Source organism: Spinacia oleracea, chromosome 4, assembly GCF_020520425.1.
Source record: "Spinacia oleracea cultivar Varoflay chromosome 4, BTI_SOV_V1, whole genome shotgun sequence".
In the NCBI taxonomy this organism is placed as follows: domain Eukaryota; kingdom Viridiplantae; phylum Streptophyta; class Magnoliopsida; order Caryophyllales; family Amaranthaceae; genus Spinacia; species Spinacia oleracea.
The window spans coordinates 10160006-10176883 of NC_079490.1; the positions used below are offsets into that span (position 1 = coordinate 10160006).

Sequence of the window (16878 nt, forward strand, 5' to 3'; positions counted from 1 at the left end):
AACCATCACACTGAGTGAACGCATGAAAATGATCTGGTTGGAAAATAAGGTAAGGATTCAGTTTCTGGTTTGAACTATGAAATTACTCACATCTACACAATTACACTCTTAACAGAAGGAAAAAAAACATACTAATTTTTTATGAGGCAAAAAAAGATCAGACTAATAACTTCATTAAATACTTTCTAAAATTAAAATAGAGAATAAGTGGCTACAAGAATAATCGGATGCCTCAAACATGACATACAAGTTACAACAATTACATTTTTACACTACCAGCAGGACTGAAATAAAATGTAATCTTCAAAATAATACGGATTAAAAAAAATAGACCCTGTTAAAAAAAACTCAAGGCTTCCATAATTTCATGGTGCAGTCTTCACCATAGGTAGCAACGAGGTTTATGTGAGGATGGTGTGTCACACCGATTACATCTTTCTCGTGCACCTGCAATAATAAATGAAACAATGATCAAACCAGAAAAACAGATCTAACTAGAAACAATATAATAGTATGAAGCAATCAAATTTACCTTCATCAGATGTTCAAGTTTACCAGACTGCTGACTGAAACAATATAAATTCCTGCAAAACAACAGGGAAGAATGTTAGTAAGTGTAATGGAAGGGTTTTAGGTCACAGCATAAGAACTTCACTAGTAGAGAATACCTGTCTTCACCAACACAGTAAATCCACTCTCCTTTTGGTGATACACTGGCAGCCGCAAAGTCTCCGCCTTCTCTCTTACCAGAAGAAAAACTCTTCACGACCTGCATCCATCAATTTAAGTCAGATGACAATAATGAAAGAGGCTCAAATGTTGAACAACCATGATGTGAACACTGTTACAGCTTTGCTTGACTAAACTGCAACCAATTCTAACAGATGGATGAAGTCAATGAGGAGCTCCTCGTTTCTTAATTTAATCTCGTGAAAATAGAGTGGAGGGTTAAATATATCTATAGAACTTGGCAAGCTAGTTCTAATTTTCCAATATAAAAAGGGTTCAAGGTAATTAAGGTAAATAGTATTCACTTTGTATAGTACTTCCTCTGTTTTTTGTTTATTTGCCCCATTTTCCTTTTGTGGAAGTTGCATATTAGTTGCACCATTTCCTTTTATGGTATGATTTCACATGCTTTTTGGTGTCTTCACCGCTTTACACTTACTCACATTTTTCATTTACCATTGTTACCACTTACCTAACCCTTCCCCTCTCTTTTGTTTGTTATCGTATGGGCAATTCTGATATTTACAATTTTTCTTAATCTTTGTGCCCAACCCAAATGGTTCAAGTAAAAAGAACGAAGGAAGTATATTCTACAATAAAATCATATCAAGTTCTCTCACTGAGTATGCAGAGTCAGATTGTCCTTGTGCACCTGTGAACACTTCAGTTCTTACAGACCTCTTAATAACTTCACTGAGTGCTAGGTTAGACTAGCATGTGCAAGAGCATACCTGTCCTTGGAGTGTCATGATGTATACAGATGATGTCTTGTTGCAAACAACAACGTGATCCATATTTTTGGGAAACAAATGAACAGAATTTACAGAAGCATCTCCACCCTGGATTTCAGAAAGATAAAGGAATGATCAAGACATAAACTTCTACTCCACCCAAAAAAAAAAAAAAATCAAAGTATCAGAGTTTACCCTTAAAGGCGGTGGTGGTTTAAACGTCTGTAGACACTCGGTTGTCTTGACATCCCAAACCTGTCCCATGTATTTCAAAACGAAGACATGAAGAAAAAGAAGTGGAAGAGGAGAATAGAGCTTGAATCCAGGTAGCGAACTAAAAGTGTTTAATTGCTAAGGCAACTCACCTTGACTGTGCAATCACTAGATGCTGTGATCACACGGCTACCATCATGTGTAAATATTGCATGATTTACATAAGAAGTATGCCCACGGAATTCCTTTAACAACTTCCCAGACTTCAAACCATGAACCCTGAATTCAATCAATAACACATTACTGTAGGCGTCTAAAAGCTGTGAGACCCACGTATACAACCCATCAAATTGTAAGCCATACACTGGAAATTGATTATGCAAAGCTTTTGAAGCAAGACCACTAATTAAAAGGAATAACTGGCTGCAACATGTAGGGATAATGTAGAAGGAACTATAGAGAACAAAGATTACTACACTAAAAACAACTTCCTCACAGATAACCAGATTGTCAGCACTGCTTAATTTATTAGCTAACTGAATCATTCGAGTCATAAATGATGCAGGAGATCCAGACCTTGCAGTGCTGTCAAAAGATGTACTCAATATCTGACTTCCATCTCGAGAAAAGCAAAGACTTGTAACTCCCATAGAATGAGCACGTTCGAGGCGTCGCAAACACTGACCAGTCCTTATACGCCACACCTACACACATGTATAAGGTCAATCAACAGTTATTTGATTGTATGACACTAGTTCACCACAGTTCCTAAAGAGATACAACCATCCTTACTTTGATCTTTCCATCTTGAGAACCGGACGCAAGCATCTCTGAATCTCTACTAAAATCAGCACAAAGGACAGCTTCCTCATGCATCATAAACGTCTCCTGTCAATGTACACACGGAATCTGTATTCAATAATTTCCCTGATTGACTTATACAATTGAACCAACAATTAAAAAAAAGTATTCAACGTAATTTTTTTTTATTTTTTTTAAAAGTATTCAACAGAAATTGCCCTAGTTCAACATAATTGCCCTAGTTGAATTCTACAGAAATTGTAGGGAATTTCTTTAATCTCATTTGGCTTCAGCAATGCAAGATTACCTACTGAAGCGGAGTATTTTTCACCATCAATTTGATACATATCAATAGAGGAAGTAAGAAAAATGTTGTAGTGGAGAGGGTCACTAAATTCTGTCCCAGCAACCAGTACAATAAACAGATCATGTAAAGCTTAACAATCGTGGCAAAGATTGACTCCTATGAACATGACTTGAATTTCATTTGCAGGTTAATGTTGCTATTGCAACATTAAATGCACGGTTTGGGTTTGTTGTATAATCTGAAAACAGCTATTGGGCCCTAATAAAAAAGCTAACCGAAGTTGCATTAGTTAACAGGAAATTAAAAGCAAGAAATAATTATGACGTCTAAAACAAAACAAATCCAATTACAAATTCAACCATGATGAGAAACTTACATCAGCCTGGTACTGCAGATCTTTCTTGAGCTTCCCACTAACGTGATCCCATACCTGTTTTTCAAAAATATAAGCATGGATTCTACAATTAAAAGGATGCAGACAAGGAAGATATACTTACTATATTATACCTCAACAAATCCGTCAACAGAGCAAGAAACCAGGAACTGCCCATCAGGAGAAAACCTAGCACATTCTGGGTGACTTTTCTTCCCGAACTGCAAAATAGATTTCAATGAAGTAAATTATGGAATTTATCTTACATCTATAAAAAGTTTCTGAAGTCTAACTCTGCACCAATCTCATCTTAACAACTTTTCTGAAGGGAATTCATCTCCTCACTTTTCTCACATGAATGGTGCAAGAGTGGTGACGTAGTGATAATATATGACACATTCTTAGTTTCTTACACAAGTAGGAGAGTAAGAGAGAAATTGTAATAAACCTCCACCCAGAAGTCGATCTATGGAAACACATGGGAGCCCAAAACTTTTTTACAAATATCTGTGTATTCAAAGTGGCATTGAGTTCATATAATTATACTATCAGTGTCGAGATGCAAATTACGCCACATAAATTGTCATCGCCAATACTTCTGGCTTCTGATCAAATATTGCAAGTTGCAATACATGATATCGCCATTCTTTTCATCCATAGATTATCTCAAACTGCTTCATACCAACTTCAACTATCTTTTCCTCTCAAATCTAGTGGCAACTTGCTGAGATGAATGAAAAAGAAGAAAATCTCACTACTCTAACACGGGAACAAAGAAAATAAATCTTATATGGCGACAATTGCATAACAGAACACTAACTCATCATCCAAAACCGATAAGGCCACAACATAGGTGGGGAAAAAAAAAATCAGAGCGTAAGGCAAGCAGGAAGAATGCATATTAACCAAAAAAGACAATGCCGTCTTGTCTGTGCAGATGAATCAGTGCCTAATAGGTAGCAGTAGGCAGTAACTAGATTTATCAGTAAAATTATATTCAACAGAAATCACACAACTTTTCATACAAAGCATACAAAAAATAAGTATCAAAAAATAATTCACATTCAACAAAGGAACTAACAGCATAACTCGTTACTCATAAACATTGTAGCCAGCTAAAAATGTTTTGAGCTGACCAGCGAAACTGAGTGTACAACTAGCTAAAAACATCATAGTCAAGCACAGAGGTCATCAACATTTACAAGTTCTTTAACATACTATCAACAAACTTTGATATATATGAAGCAAAATATGAAATAAACCATGTCTACCTTAATAGTATGTGTAAGTGTTGTAGGATACATATCCTCGACATCTTGTTTCATCGCAGCAGTTCCACGAAATAAATCAAACTGTGTTCCGGGAGGAAGTAAACCTGACAGCACAGGAAAACCAGTTCAGTAAAAAGTTCAATCTAAGAGGAGAACAATATTTTTCAATGAATGAAAACAAAAAGTAAGATAAAAGAGTGACAACCATGGTAACATATTCAACAAACACCAAAATAACTTCTAAAATTGGAAGCCCTATCCGCATTCTAATGTAGAAAAAGCAGTTATTACGACGTGCTAAGATGTGCAGATTGTACGGCAAAGGCATCAATCTATGAGGAGATATGGGGAGTATACCCTTTTTCACCAATGAGAAGGTCTCATCCTCTAGGAAAACAATTCACAATCTTATGCTGACACAAGCCCAATTGCCCAAAGCAAGCTTTTATAATACGTATATTGATTCAATGTAAAAAGATTCCTGACAATGTTTGGTATTTGCATAACTTAAATACAGAAATAATAACTAAAATATTATGTACTCCCTCAGTATAGAAATGATTGGTGCATACTGCATTTTCCTTAATCGGCAATATTTTAATGATTGGTGCACTTTCTATTTATGGAAACTTTACCCCTTATATTATTATATCCTTCTAACACCAAAGACCCCACTAGTAATACTTTATCATTTATTCCTTGTCTTTTCTTTCCTTTAAATACTTTAATACCCTAATATCTTTTATTACAATTGTTTAATCTCCATTTACCCCCACTTACATCTTATTTTAATAAAATCAACTCACATTCATTAAACTACGTGCCGGTCAAATTGCACCAATCATTTCTATACGGAGGAAGTAACTCATTGCACTCGGTAGATATGTAATTTTAGTAACAACTAGTCTAACTCGTCTAACTCGTGCAGTTAAAGTTCAAATACACCTTCTCAGGAAACAAATTCTAATACTTACTCTATAATTACCACGCACATAACAAACCAGATGGAGAAATATTTTAACATGCTGACAGTTCCCTCTTTTCCATCCAAAATAAATAAGTTTCAGTTCCATAACATAAGATTCATAGTTCTTACTGACCTTGATGCTGTTGCCACTTCAAAGCTTGCCCAATCAAAGCCATCAATCGTGACGGTGGCACAACAGAAACTTCTGACGAAAGAGCTGAAACATCCAAAAGAAAAAAAAATGAAAAGATATTACTGGTGAAACCAGAGTAGATTTGTGCGAGCAGAGAATTTGGAGATATTGAGATAATAAGGCCCCTAGAGCCTAGGCGGCCTACTTCATTTGCATCACTACTATACATCTTTACTTCTCACATGAATCTTAATGTTGAATGTGTCAAGAATATCAAAAGCAAGATATGTAATGTTTTTTAAATAAAACAGAACAAAAAAAATTACAATAAAAGTCAATATAGATGTTCTTCTGGTAGAGGAAATATATTAATTTAAAAAAGAAGTATACAGGTCCACCTGAGTATGTATTGCCACAATTTCTATCAATAGTTTATCTTCCTTTCCCTTATTTACATAAAATAGACTGAAAATAATAAATTTCATTTAAATATTAATGTAAAAAACTCCGCATGAAAAACAGATTTTAAAAAGCCATATAAGAGAATAGACCACCAAGCCATAATGCAAGACAAATTGTGTGCCGATGAAGGAAAACAAACCTTGTGCAATCTGCGCACGTCGTCGTTCTTTAGTTGAATCTTGATACGCCTGTCAAAAGAATTCACTTTTGAGCTAAATACAGTTCCATTAACTCGGAAACAATTGCATTTCCACTTGCAAGAGTGACAATATGTGTAGAACATCAATATTGCAAGAACTAGGATACTTAAAAGAATAAAGGAATCAGGAACCTAAAGCAGAAAGTTAGCACACACAAGAAGTTTGAAGTGGTTATCAAACATGATGAAAACTCTAAGATATAAGGTAAGTGCTAGAAGATAATTATTTGCTTAACATGCTTTCCATGGAAACAGGACAGTCATAGGAACCACAAGTCCACCAATATAGATTAAAGATGACAGACTTTGGAGACTCAAATCCTTCTGTTCAAGAACTTAGTAGTCTTGGCTCCTCCTAGATGATTTGCCCGATAAATTCACTTTCAAAGGATATAATTAACCCAAAAAACTAAAAAATATGAAATTCACTCCAACGACACTTTAATTAACTGCAAGAACACCCCAGGCAACAACCACCCCCCCCCCCCCCCCCCCCTCGCCCCCAAGAAATCCCAAAAAGAAGCCAAGAAAAGTTATTTATCCTTGATGACTCATACACCTGTGTACTTAGAAAAATCCTATAACCCCAAAGCTTGCATAGCTGGACTGCAAATATAGCATGTCCACTAGATCCCCATGATCTCAAATGACATGTTGTGAAGTGAAGTTGCTAACTCGTGATGCAAATTGCAAACAAAGATATGAAATGCCATAGTTCCCCAAAGACAATACACACATCAGGCAAATGCAATGATCAATGCTACAAAATCCGCAGTTTTTTCCATCAATGTCTACCCTTTCCGAACAAGTTATCCTACAAAGGAATCAACTTCCTTTAGGATCCCAACCAGACAAGGAAAGGGAGGACATTAAGCTTTTGCTATGTTTACAAAAGAAAGGAACTAGAAAGTTATCTTTCCTTGAAGACTCATACACCTGTGTACTTAGAAAAATCCTATAACCCAGAGCTTGCATAGCTGGACTGCAAATATAGCATGTCCACTAGATCCCCGTGATCTCAAATGACGTGTTGTGAAGTGAAGTTGCTAACTCGTGATGCAAATTGCAAACAAAGATATGAAATGTCATCGTTCCCCACGCACAATACACACATCAGGCAAATGCAATGATCAATGCTACAAAATCCGCAGGCTTTTCCATCAATGTCTACCCTTTCCAAACAAGTTATCCTACAAAGGAATCAACTTCCTTTAGGATCCCAACCAGACAAGGAAAGGGAGGACATTAAGCTTTTGCTACGTTTACAAAAAAAGGAACTACATGCAAAAAGACTGGACTGCAAAGAATCTATCCAACAAACCTCTGAAAAGCCAAATAGATTTGGAAGCTCATCCTCCTACGGTCCTACCAATCAAGAGAATAACTTTCAAAATGGAAACTCCGAAAGTGAGCATTAACCTTGTTATTTGGTAGGACCACAATTGGAGCGTTAAGACACTGGTAATTGTAGATGCAAATAGAAAGGGGAAAGAGAATAGAAGCTACAATTCTCTACCCTAGACTCCTCTCACATCTTACTCTCAGAAACTGATATTAGTTTCCAACCAAGCAAATGAATTAATTCGATTCCCCACAAAAAATCACTAATTGGAGTTGAAAACAAGCAAATATCTTTACAGGCATCCCAAGAATTCTTGCAAGTCCTTACTTTGTTTTTAATCACTCGATTCAGAGGCAACCATGTCCAAGAGAAAACAGACATATATTATTCCTTCTATGTAGATCATCTTCAACAAATATGCCCAAGATAAGTTTTCTTACTCCTAGGTGGCCTCCCTTCGTTTACATGACAAGATGTCAACTAAAGGAATCCCATAAGTTCCCAAATTTTTAACAATCTAACAATCCTGAAAAGTCAAACGCAGCACAAAAGGGATGCTAAAAAGACAAGACAAGAATAGGCAGTAAATTCCCCATAAGTGCCATCTTTCACTCATTAAGCCGTTATTTGGGGATCCACAAAGAGACCATCTTAAAAGTAACTCCTAAAACAACCAAGGTACAATGGTAAATCTCCACTCTCCACATCATACAGCTAGATAGGGAAAACGCATCAAGGGGAGGCAGCTATGAAGGGTACGGGTACGCCTCCCAGGTGTTGTTTCCCGTACCGGGTACGGGTATGCCTAGGATACGTTCCCATGACGAATTCAAAGGGCGGGTACGCGGGTGACTTTTGGGGATGTCATCATACGTTTTTGGGGATGGGCTGAGTACGTTTTTTGAGAGGAAGGCACGTACCCAACAGGTATTATGACCTATGTTACTTCGACACGGCCATTTTGCGCTCGTACCCGGGTCGACCCGACGCGACAAGACCGGTATGAAATCCTTGTACGGTCAGTCAAAAAGGAAGAGGAAGAAGCATTTATTTTTTGCAATTTTCAAACTCTAGATCTGTTAATTGGGGTTGAAGATTACCTAATTTCTTGTTGAAACACTGGGGCTTTTGTTAGAAATGTAATTCCGAACATGGTGGTGTAATTTTCGTCAACCATCCACAAATGTTACTCGCCGGCGACAATGGAGAGGAGCGGCGGTGGTCTGGCCTTGTTGCGGACTTAGGGGAAGGGGAAAATGAAGAAGGTGAAAGAACCGGAACTTTCCCTATTGCAGATTGTCTTTTTTGACATCTTCCAACAAAGATTCTTTTTATTAGAAGAGGAAAGTACAGGGTGTACAGCTATAAAGATGAAAAGCATCTTTTATTTATTTATTTTGTTGTAAAGCTGTATAGATGAAAGGGATCTTCTTTTTATTTTTTTATTTCTTTTTGCCTTTATTTTCTTAATCCCCTTTTTGTTCAAGATTGAAGGACTTGGTGAAGTAATATTTCAAGGCTTTATTTTATTTTACTTTTTACTTATATTTATAATATATATATAGATTTTTTTATTCTCCATATCCCCGTACCCAATTTAAGACAGGTCCCCGTGTCTTCACATTTCAATTTTCTTGTTTAATTTAGCTAAATTCTTGTTTTTTTTGCCGAATCCATGCCGTACCTGTTTTTTGCATTTTGATTTTGCCGTTTCCCGTCCCCGTACCCGTTTCCGTGCAACATAGGGAGGTAGCTTCAGACTGACGCCGATACTAGATTTAAGATAATTCTAATATTTGAAAACACCTTAAATGCATGACAGTGGGTCAATTTTAAACAAAGAAGGTCATCTAAAAGCTTTAAAAAATATATATTAACTACAAACTGTAATAAAAAAAAAAAAAAAAAAGTACCTTCCTCTTACTCATACATTAGATTGCCAACAACTCCACACAATCCTAAGCTCCTTTTAGTACATTGACTATTGAGGGGCAATTTTGTTCATCCGAGATTCACTATTCTGAATAATACTAGAATTCTTGGAGCTTAGCTAAACTTCTTAGAACTTATTGCAGTTGCGGATTGAACTTGGGCAGCCCTCATTGAATTGAACTAATTTTTCCTAGAAGTTATTTTCTGTAAGTTGAAAGGACATATGACATATCCTCAAAGACTTTTACTAGTTTCAAAATGAGAATAAAGGTCATCAAGACAAACAAACATCCCCTACACCACCCATTCACCAATATGCAGAAATATGCCAACAACAAACAACAAACAATTCCTGTATTTACTTCCTTCACACGCTCAAAGCCCTAATGAGACATCATCATAAAGAACCAGCTCACAATCATCATGATATTCACCTTAATGACTATATTCTTCAGCTTACATTGTCTAGAACAAAAAAACCAGCTCATTCGCCATAGCAGCAAAATCAACTTAACCTCCAAAGAAGACTCCTTTATTAGATTGCCAACATCTCAACACAACCTTTATTTCCTGTTAGTACATTGACGATTAAGGGTGAATTCTATTCATCCGAAATTCACTAGTCTATACTACAATTATTGGATCTTGGCTAAAAGTCTAAGAACTTATTGTAGTCAGTGGCGGACCCAGGATTTTGGGCCAGGGGTGGCACAAAAGTAGACAAGTATTTCGTAGTTATAGAATATATACAAAAAAAAATGTTGTACGTTTTGGATTAGAGTGTAGTTACGAAGAGAGGGTAACTTGTAGCTACAAGTCGATGATTTTTTTACGATGTTAATTTTGTATCAATATATAGATGGTAGATCGCTCAAAGTTCAAATTAATTGAGATTTTTTTTTTATAAATATCTCGCTATAAGTTAAAAAAAAGTAAAAGAATCATAAAGAATTTTTTTTAGGGATTATTATTATCATAGAATAGTAACTCATTGATTTTATTTTGTTCTGGTCGAAACAAAATTTTCTTTAAGTGTAGTCCAACTGAATAAGAAGGACTGAAAAAATGCTTTAATTTGTGTAGAAATTTAAGAAGATAAAAAAAATTAAAGATACAAACAATGAATTTAATTATTAGAAACAATTAAAAGAATCCATCCAAAAAAACGATTAATAAAAAAGAAAAGAAAGACAAATAAAATGTCCAAATGGAGGAGAAACAAAATTAGAAAATACAAACAATGATTTTATTAGAAACGATTAAAAGAATTAGGAAAAAAAGAGACAAATAAATGTGCAATGGAGGAGAAACAAAAATTGCCTTTGAAGGGAATCGAACCCCAGATCTCGCGGCATCCAGGTTACTCTAATCGTGACTCACTGTACTGACCACTACAAGACCACTACAACAGGACCTATTTATGTGTCTTATCCGCGAGGTTAATGTATATATTGTTTCTTTTATTGCTTTTATAACATTTTCAGGCTTTTTTTTTTTTTTTTTTTCCGGGGTGGCACGTGCCCCCCCTGGCCCCAACGTGGGTCCGCCACTGATTGTAGTTGTGGATTAAACTAGGGAAGCCCTCACTGAGATGATACTTTTTCCTAGAACTTATATTTTACAAGTTGAAAGGACATATCCTCAAAGACTTATACAAGCACTGAGATGAACTAATTTTTGCTAGAACTTATATTTTATAAGTTGAAAGGAGATATCCTCAAAGATTTATAGAAGTTTCAAAATGAGAATAAGGGTCATCAAGCCAAACAAACCACCCCCTACACCACCCGTTCACCAATAAATAATTCCCACATTTATTTTCTCCACACGCTCAAAAGCCCTAATGAGACATCATCATAATGGCCAACTTACATCATCCTGGTATCGACCTTAATGATCATATCCTTCAACATTATCCAGAACAATAAACCACCTCATTCATTATGGGAGTTGTGTTCAAATCTCAAAATCAACTTAACCTCCACAAAAAGGACTCCCAGCAGTTGCAGAAGAAAGAACACCATCAAGCTTATAAGTAACAACCTTTGCCATGATTATGAATGGTGATGAAGAGACTAGTAGGCTTGATATAACTAACTTTCATACTTCATAGGCTGCCCCTAAGACAAGAGGGTGGCAGAAGTAAAGTTCCTCGTCACCAACAACCCATTTTAGGATTCTTATGCATCATTGAAAAGTACGCTAACAGAGGTAAACCCAACAAAACCAAGGGGGTTATATCGCTTCATGTTATAAACGATACAAAATTCATTGTTGTTTCTTTGAGGAAATACAAAATGCATTGTTGTTTCTTTGAGGGAATACAAAATGCATTGTTAAGTTATCAACATTGGCCTTGTTTGACAGTTAGTAGATAGCAACATTAGCACGTTCGAGTAACACATATCATATAATACTTACTCCGTTCCAATATTATTGTACCATTCTGGGAAATAGAATATTTGCTTTCACCAAGTACCCTATAACCTAACATTTTAAGGCTTGTTACTTTATTTAATGCTTTCAACCAGATGTGCAAAACCTACATGGTGCAATAATATTGAAACACGGGAAGTATATATTATGTAAATTACTTAATATGAGTATATGACCTATCATTAGTTGTTTGGTTCTGTAGAACACAACATTAGGACGTGAGTGAAATTATCTTCAAATAGTAAGTTAGCAACAAAAAGAAATAATTGATATTCTAAGGAGAAAATGTCCACTTTAACTTGGAGAATCTACTCTACCAATATGTTCCTTCAACCTAATACCCCCGCTAGAAACATGACAGTACATTCGTCACAAATTGGATATTGGGAACCAAAAAATACCTCATAATAAGTTTAGACCTAATCAGTAATGACATTGGTCTTCCTAACAATAAGCAACTGCTCAATAAAACCACTTATCTTCCCTTTCATTACCTTTTGGAAGAGTTTAATCTCCCTCCTGACTCACTTCACTTCATCTTCTTACTTACATTCTTCTTCCCTTTCAATACCCTTAAGAGTTACTTTCCGACATAGTTCCTCAACTAACAATCCACTGCTTCTACACTATCATACTATGCGCAATGTTCTTATGTTCCTCACAAACTCTACCATCATCAAAAACCTTTTTATTTCAAATCCAATGATCTTAATAATTTGTAAATAAAATTCTATACAGCTTAAAAAATCTAAAGTTTTGCACAAAGCTTCTAGAAAATATTCCAGTTGGAATAAGTCCAAAACTATGTTACCAAAACCAATAAATAATAGCCACCCACAAGTTCTTCTACTGAAAGAAACTGATCCCCACTTAGTGAGATGAAATTCCAAAACCATAGGAGGGTGGTTCACCATAAGCTTGTTACATGAAAAAAGCACCAAGCTGGAAAACTCCACAATCTACTTTTATGGTGAACAATGGAAAAATAATGAATCACAACCTCACAAGTAGCCTTCCTTTGACAAGCTCAAAAATCAGAACTAAACACTCAGTCATGCACATAATTCAACTTAATGTCCATCAGTACTCCATACTCTCATCGAAATAACTTCATTCTCCAAAAGTTCCACTTCATAAACTTGTTACTTCATCCTACTGTATTATTTCTGTCACTAGAAAATTGCAATCTCTCAAGGAGTCAAGGGCAGCAAAAACTTCATCCCCCCCCACCTTTCCAATACTCCATACCCTCATTGAAATAACTTCATTCTCCGAGATTTCCACTTCCTAAACTTGTTACTTCATCCTACTGTATTATTTCTGTCACTAGCAAATTGCAATCTTTTAAGGGCTGCAAAAACTTCATCCACCTTCCCCCCTCGGCCTGAACAACAAACTCCAAACAGATGTCTTTCTAAAAATTCTGCCTTTCTCAATACTCAACAATAATAACATTCACATAAGCTAAGGTGAAGGTCATTGTCATACATTTGTTCAACAATTCATATGCAATTCAATATACTGCTTCGTCAGGGTAAAGGACAACAACATAGTAATACATAAGCAAAGAGTGAAAACACTAAACAAGTACCTCTTAAAAGCCATTTTAGGAAATAAAATATTTGTTTTCACCAAATATCCAATATGCCCTTACATTTTAAGGCTTGTTACTTTAATTAATGCTTTCAACCAGATGTGCAAAACCTACATGGTGCAACAATATTGAAACTCAGGAAGTATATATTATGTAAATTACAGAATATGACCTATCATTAGTTGTTTGGATCTGTAGAATACCACATTAGGATGTGAGTGCCATTTTTTTCAAATAGTAAGTTAGTAACAAAAAGAAATAATTGATATTCTAAGAAGAAAGTGTCCGCTTTAACTTGGAGAATCTACTCTACAACATGTTCCTTCAACCTGACACCCCCGCTAGAAAAATGAAAGCACATTCGTCTCAAAATTGGATAATAGGATTATCAAAAATACCTCATAGGCTCATAATAGTTTAGATCTAGGCAGAAATGACATTGGTCTTCCTAACGATCCCCAACTATTCAATAAAACCACTTACCTTCCCTTTCGCTACCTTGTGGAAGAGTTTAATCTCCCTTCTCATTCACTTCACTTTATCTTCTTACTTACATTCTTCTTCCGGTCCCTTTCACTACCCGTAAGAGTTACTTTCTGACATAATTCCTCAACTAACAACCCACTGCTTCTACACTATCATACTATGCGCAATATTCTTATGTTCCTCATAGTATTTCTTCATGAAACTCTACCATCATCGAAAACCTTATTTAAAATCCAATGATCTTAATAATTTCTAAATAAAAATTCCATACAGCACAAAAAATCTAAAGTTTTGCACAAAGCTTCTAGAAAATATTCCAGTTGGAAAAAGTCCAAAACTATGTTACCAAGAACCAATAAATAATAGCCACCCACATGTTCTCCAACTGAAAAGAAATAGATCCCCACTTAATGAGATGGGATTCTAAAACCATAGGAGGGTGGCTCACCATAAGCCTGTTACATGAAAAAAGCATCAAGCTCAAAAACTCCACAATCTACTTTTGATGGTGAACAATGGAAAAATAATGAATCACAACTCACAAGTAGCCTTCCTCTGATAAGCTCAAAAATCAAAACTAAACACTCAGCCATACAGAGAATTCAACTTAATGTCTATTATACTCCATACCCGTCATTCAAATTGGAAAAGCATCAAGCTGGAAAACTTCATTCTCCAAGAGTTCCACTTCCTAAACTTGTTACTTCGTCCTACTGTATTATTTCTGTGACTAGAAATTTGCAATCTTTTAAGGCTGCAGAAACTTAACCCACCCCCCACCCCCCCAGCCTGAACAATAAACTCTGAAAAGATGTCTTTCCAAACATTATGCCTTTCTCAACAACAATAATCACATTCACATAACTCATAAGCTAAGGTGAAGGTCATTGTCATACATTTGTTCAACAATCCATATGCAATTCAGTATACTGCTTCGTCAGGGTAAAGAACAACAACATAGTAATCGATAAACAAAGAGTGAAAACACTAAACAAGTACCTCATGTGGATCAAAATAGGTCCGGACAAGAAGATGCTCCATCCGCAAGTACCTTTCTGGTTGCTCTTGCTTCATCACACCCATTACCTGGGTTTGCCTCAGAACCGCTCGGGCAGTGTCCAATTCTCGAAGCTCGATCATTTCTAAAACAATCTACCAAAACACGATACACAAATCACAAACAAACCCAGACCCAAAATCAAAAAAAATATCAAAATAATAACTTTAGAGAATGCCACACCTGCTCATACAAATCCTCTAATTTCTTCCTAGGAAGCTTAAGTTGAGAAACTTGAGGCAAAACAGCATCCCACCTCCCACTATTAACATCTGCAATGAATGTCTCATGACTATCCACTGTGTTCAAAGACACCTGACATTCGCTTTGTAGTGTTTGAAATGTTTGATTCAGCGAATTTTCTTTGCAGAATTGAAGCACTATCTTAATCACACTGCAATTAGCAAAAATTCGAGTTTAAAGAGTGAAATTTTGAACATAATTAACAAAAATTAATCAAATTAGAGCACATTGTTCTGCGAAATTGATTAGAATTAGAACATTAGCATAAAAAAAAGAGCATGATGCAGAAAAGGTGGGATTCTTACTCTCGAGCTTCAATTTCAAGAGTTGACATTGCTGCAAATCAAAAGCTTGGATGATGGTGAAAAAAATTGAAGGGAGAGAAATCGAGGGGTTTTAAGTTAGGGTTTTGTTGTGAATTTTTTGTTTTTTTTTTTTGTTCTTATTTTCTGCGAGATTTTCTGGAAAAGACGAACAACAAAGAGATGGAGTTTTGGGCTGAAGTGCGAGCCCAATCCAATGAACAAGAGAGAATTGATATATTCTGAGTAGGGGTGTAAGTGGATTGAGAAAAGTCCAAAGTCCAATCCAGTCCAGTCCAAATTTGTCGGACTGGATCGGACTTGAAATTTTTTGGATCGAACTCGGACTCAAATTACCAAATTCAATTATTTTTGGACTGGACTTGGACTCAACCTTTTGGAGTCCAAAAATCCAATTAAGTCCAAAGTTTTAAGATTTTATTTATAGATAAATATTTGTAATTTAAAAACTATTGTGAAATATGTGATTTTTGGGCCTTATTTACTATGTGCAACAAAAAACAACAAAATATTACACTCCATATAAAACTCATAACCCAAAAATATTATGTCAACCTCTTTCTCTTTCGCTTTCTCTCGTCGGCGGTGATGGTTGATTATTGAGTTTTAATATATTTAAAGTTATGTTTTTTTAAGAACTGAAACCCTTTTTTGGCTAAGTGTTTAATGTGTATAACATATTGTTATTTACAATTATATCTATTGCTTAATGGTTATTTATTTTTCCTTTATAAAGGAGTGACTTATAATATAGGTGTTAAATTATTTAATACCCACTATTTGATACTCGTGTACGGAGTATTTTATTTTATGTGTTAGAAAATTTACCCGGTAACAGAATTATTTACATTTATTTTCGAACCGTTTGAGTTAAATTTTTTTAAAAAAAAATAAAACTTAAATTATTATTTTTTTTTGAAAAATAAATTGGATCGAATCGGATTGGACTGGATTCGGACTCAATAATTTTTTTATGGATCGGATTGGATCGGACTCGAAAAATGTTTGGATCGGAGTTGGACTCAATTATCCAAGTCCAAAAAATTTTGGATTGGATTTGGACTTGGCAAAGTCCAATCCAGTCCATCCAATTTACACCCCTAATTCTGAGAACCGTCAAAAACTGACTCGATCCGACTGACATCCGACAAAAACCTAAATAACTCGGAAAAATTCACACATTCAATCCGTATGAGTACAATGATCAACCACAAATCACTTTCGATTATATTGGAACTGATTATACAAGATCCATAACCGACTGATGACCCTATTTCAC

At 35.5% G+C, this 16878-nt stretch overlaps 1 protein-coding gene across 1 annotated transcript; it reads right to left on the reverse strand.

Annotated features, from left to right (window-relative positions):
• Window positions 1-157: 157 nt before the first annotated feature.
• Window positions 158-15759, reverse strand: LOC110775715 (suppressor of mec-8 and unc-52 protein homolog 1). The gene is made up of 16 exons (XM_021980323.2): window positions 15582-15759; window positions 15217-15427; window positions 14976-15128; window positions 6127-6175; window positions 5526-5609; window positions 4426-4529; window positions 3289-3375; window positions 3158-3211; window positions 2466-2561; window positions 2250-2377; window positions 1826-1952; window positions 1656-1715; window positions 1461-1568; window positions 669-769; window positions 533-584; window positions 158-447 (listed from the first exon to the last, which is right to left on the reverse strand). The coding sequence occupies exons 1-16, from the start codon at window positions 15608-15610 to the stop codon at window positions 349-351; spliced, it is 1542 nt and encodes a 513-aa protein (XP_021836015.1). The 5' UTR covers window positions 15611-15759; the 3' UTR covers window positions 158-348.
• Window positions 15760-16878: the final 1119 nt, after the last annotated feature.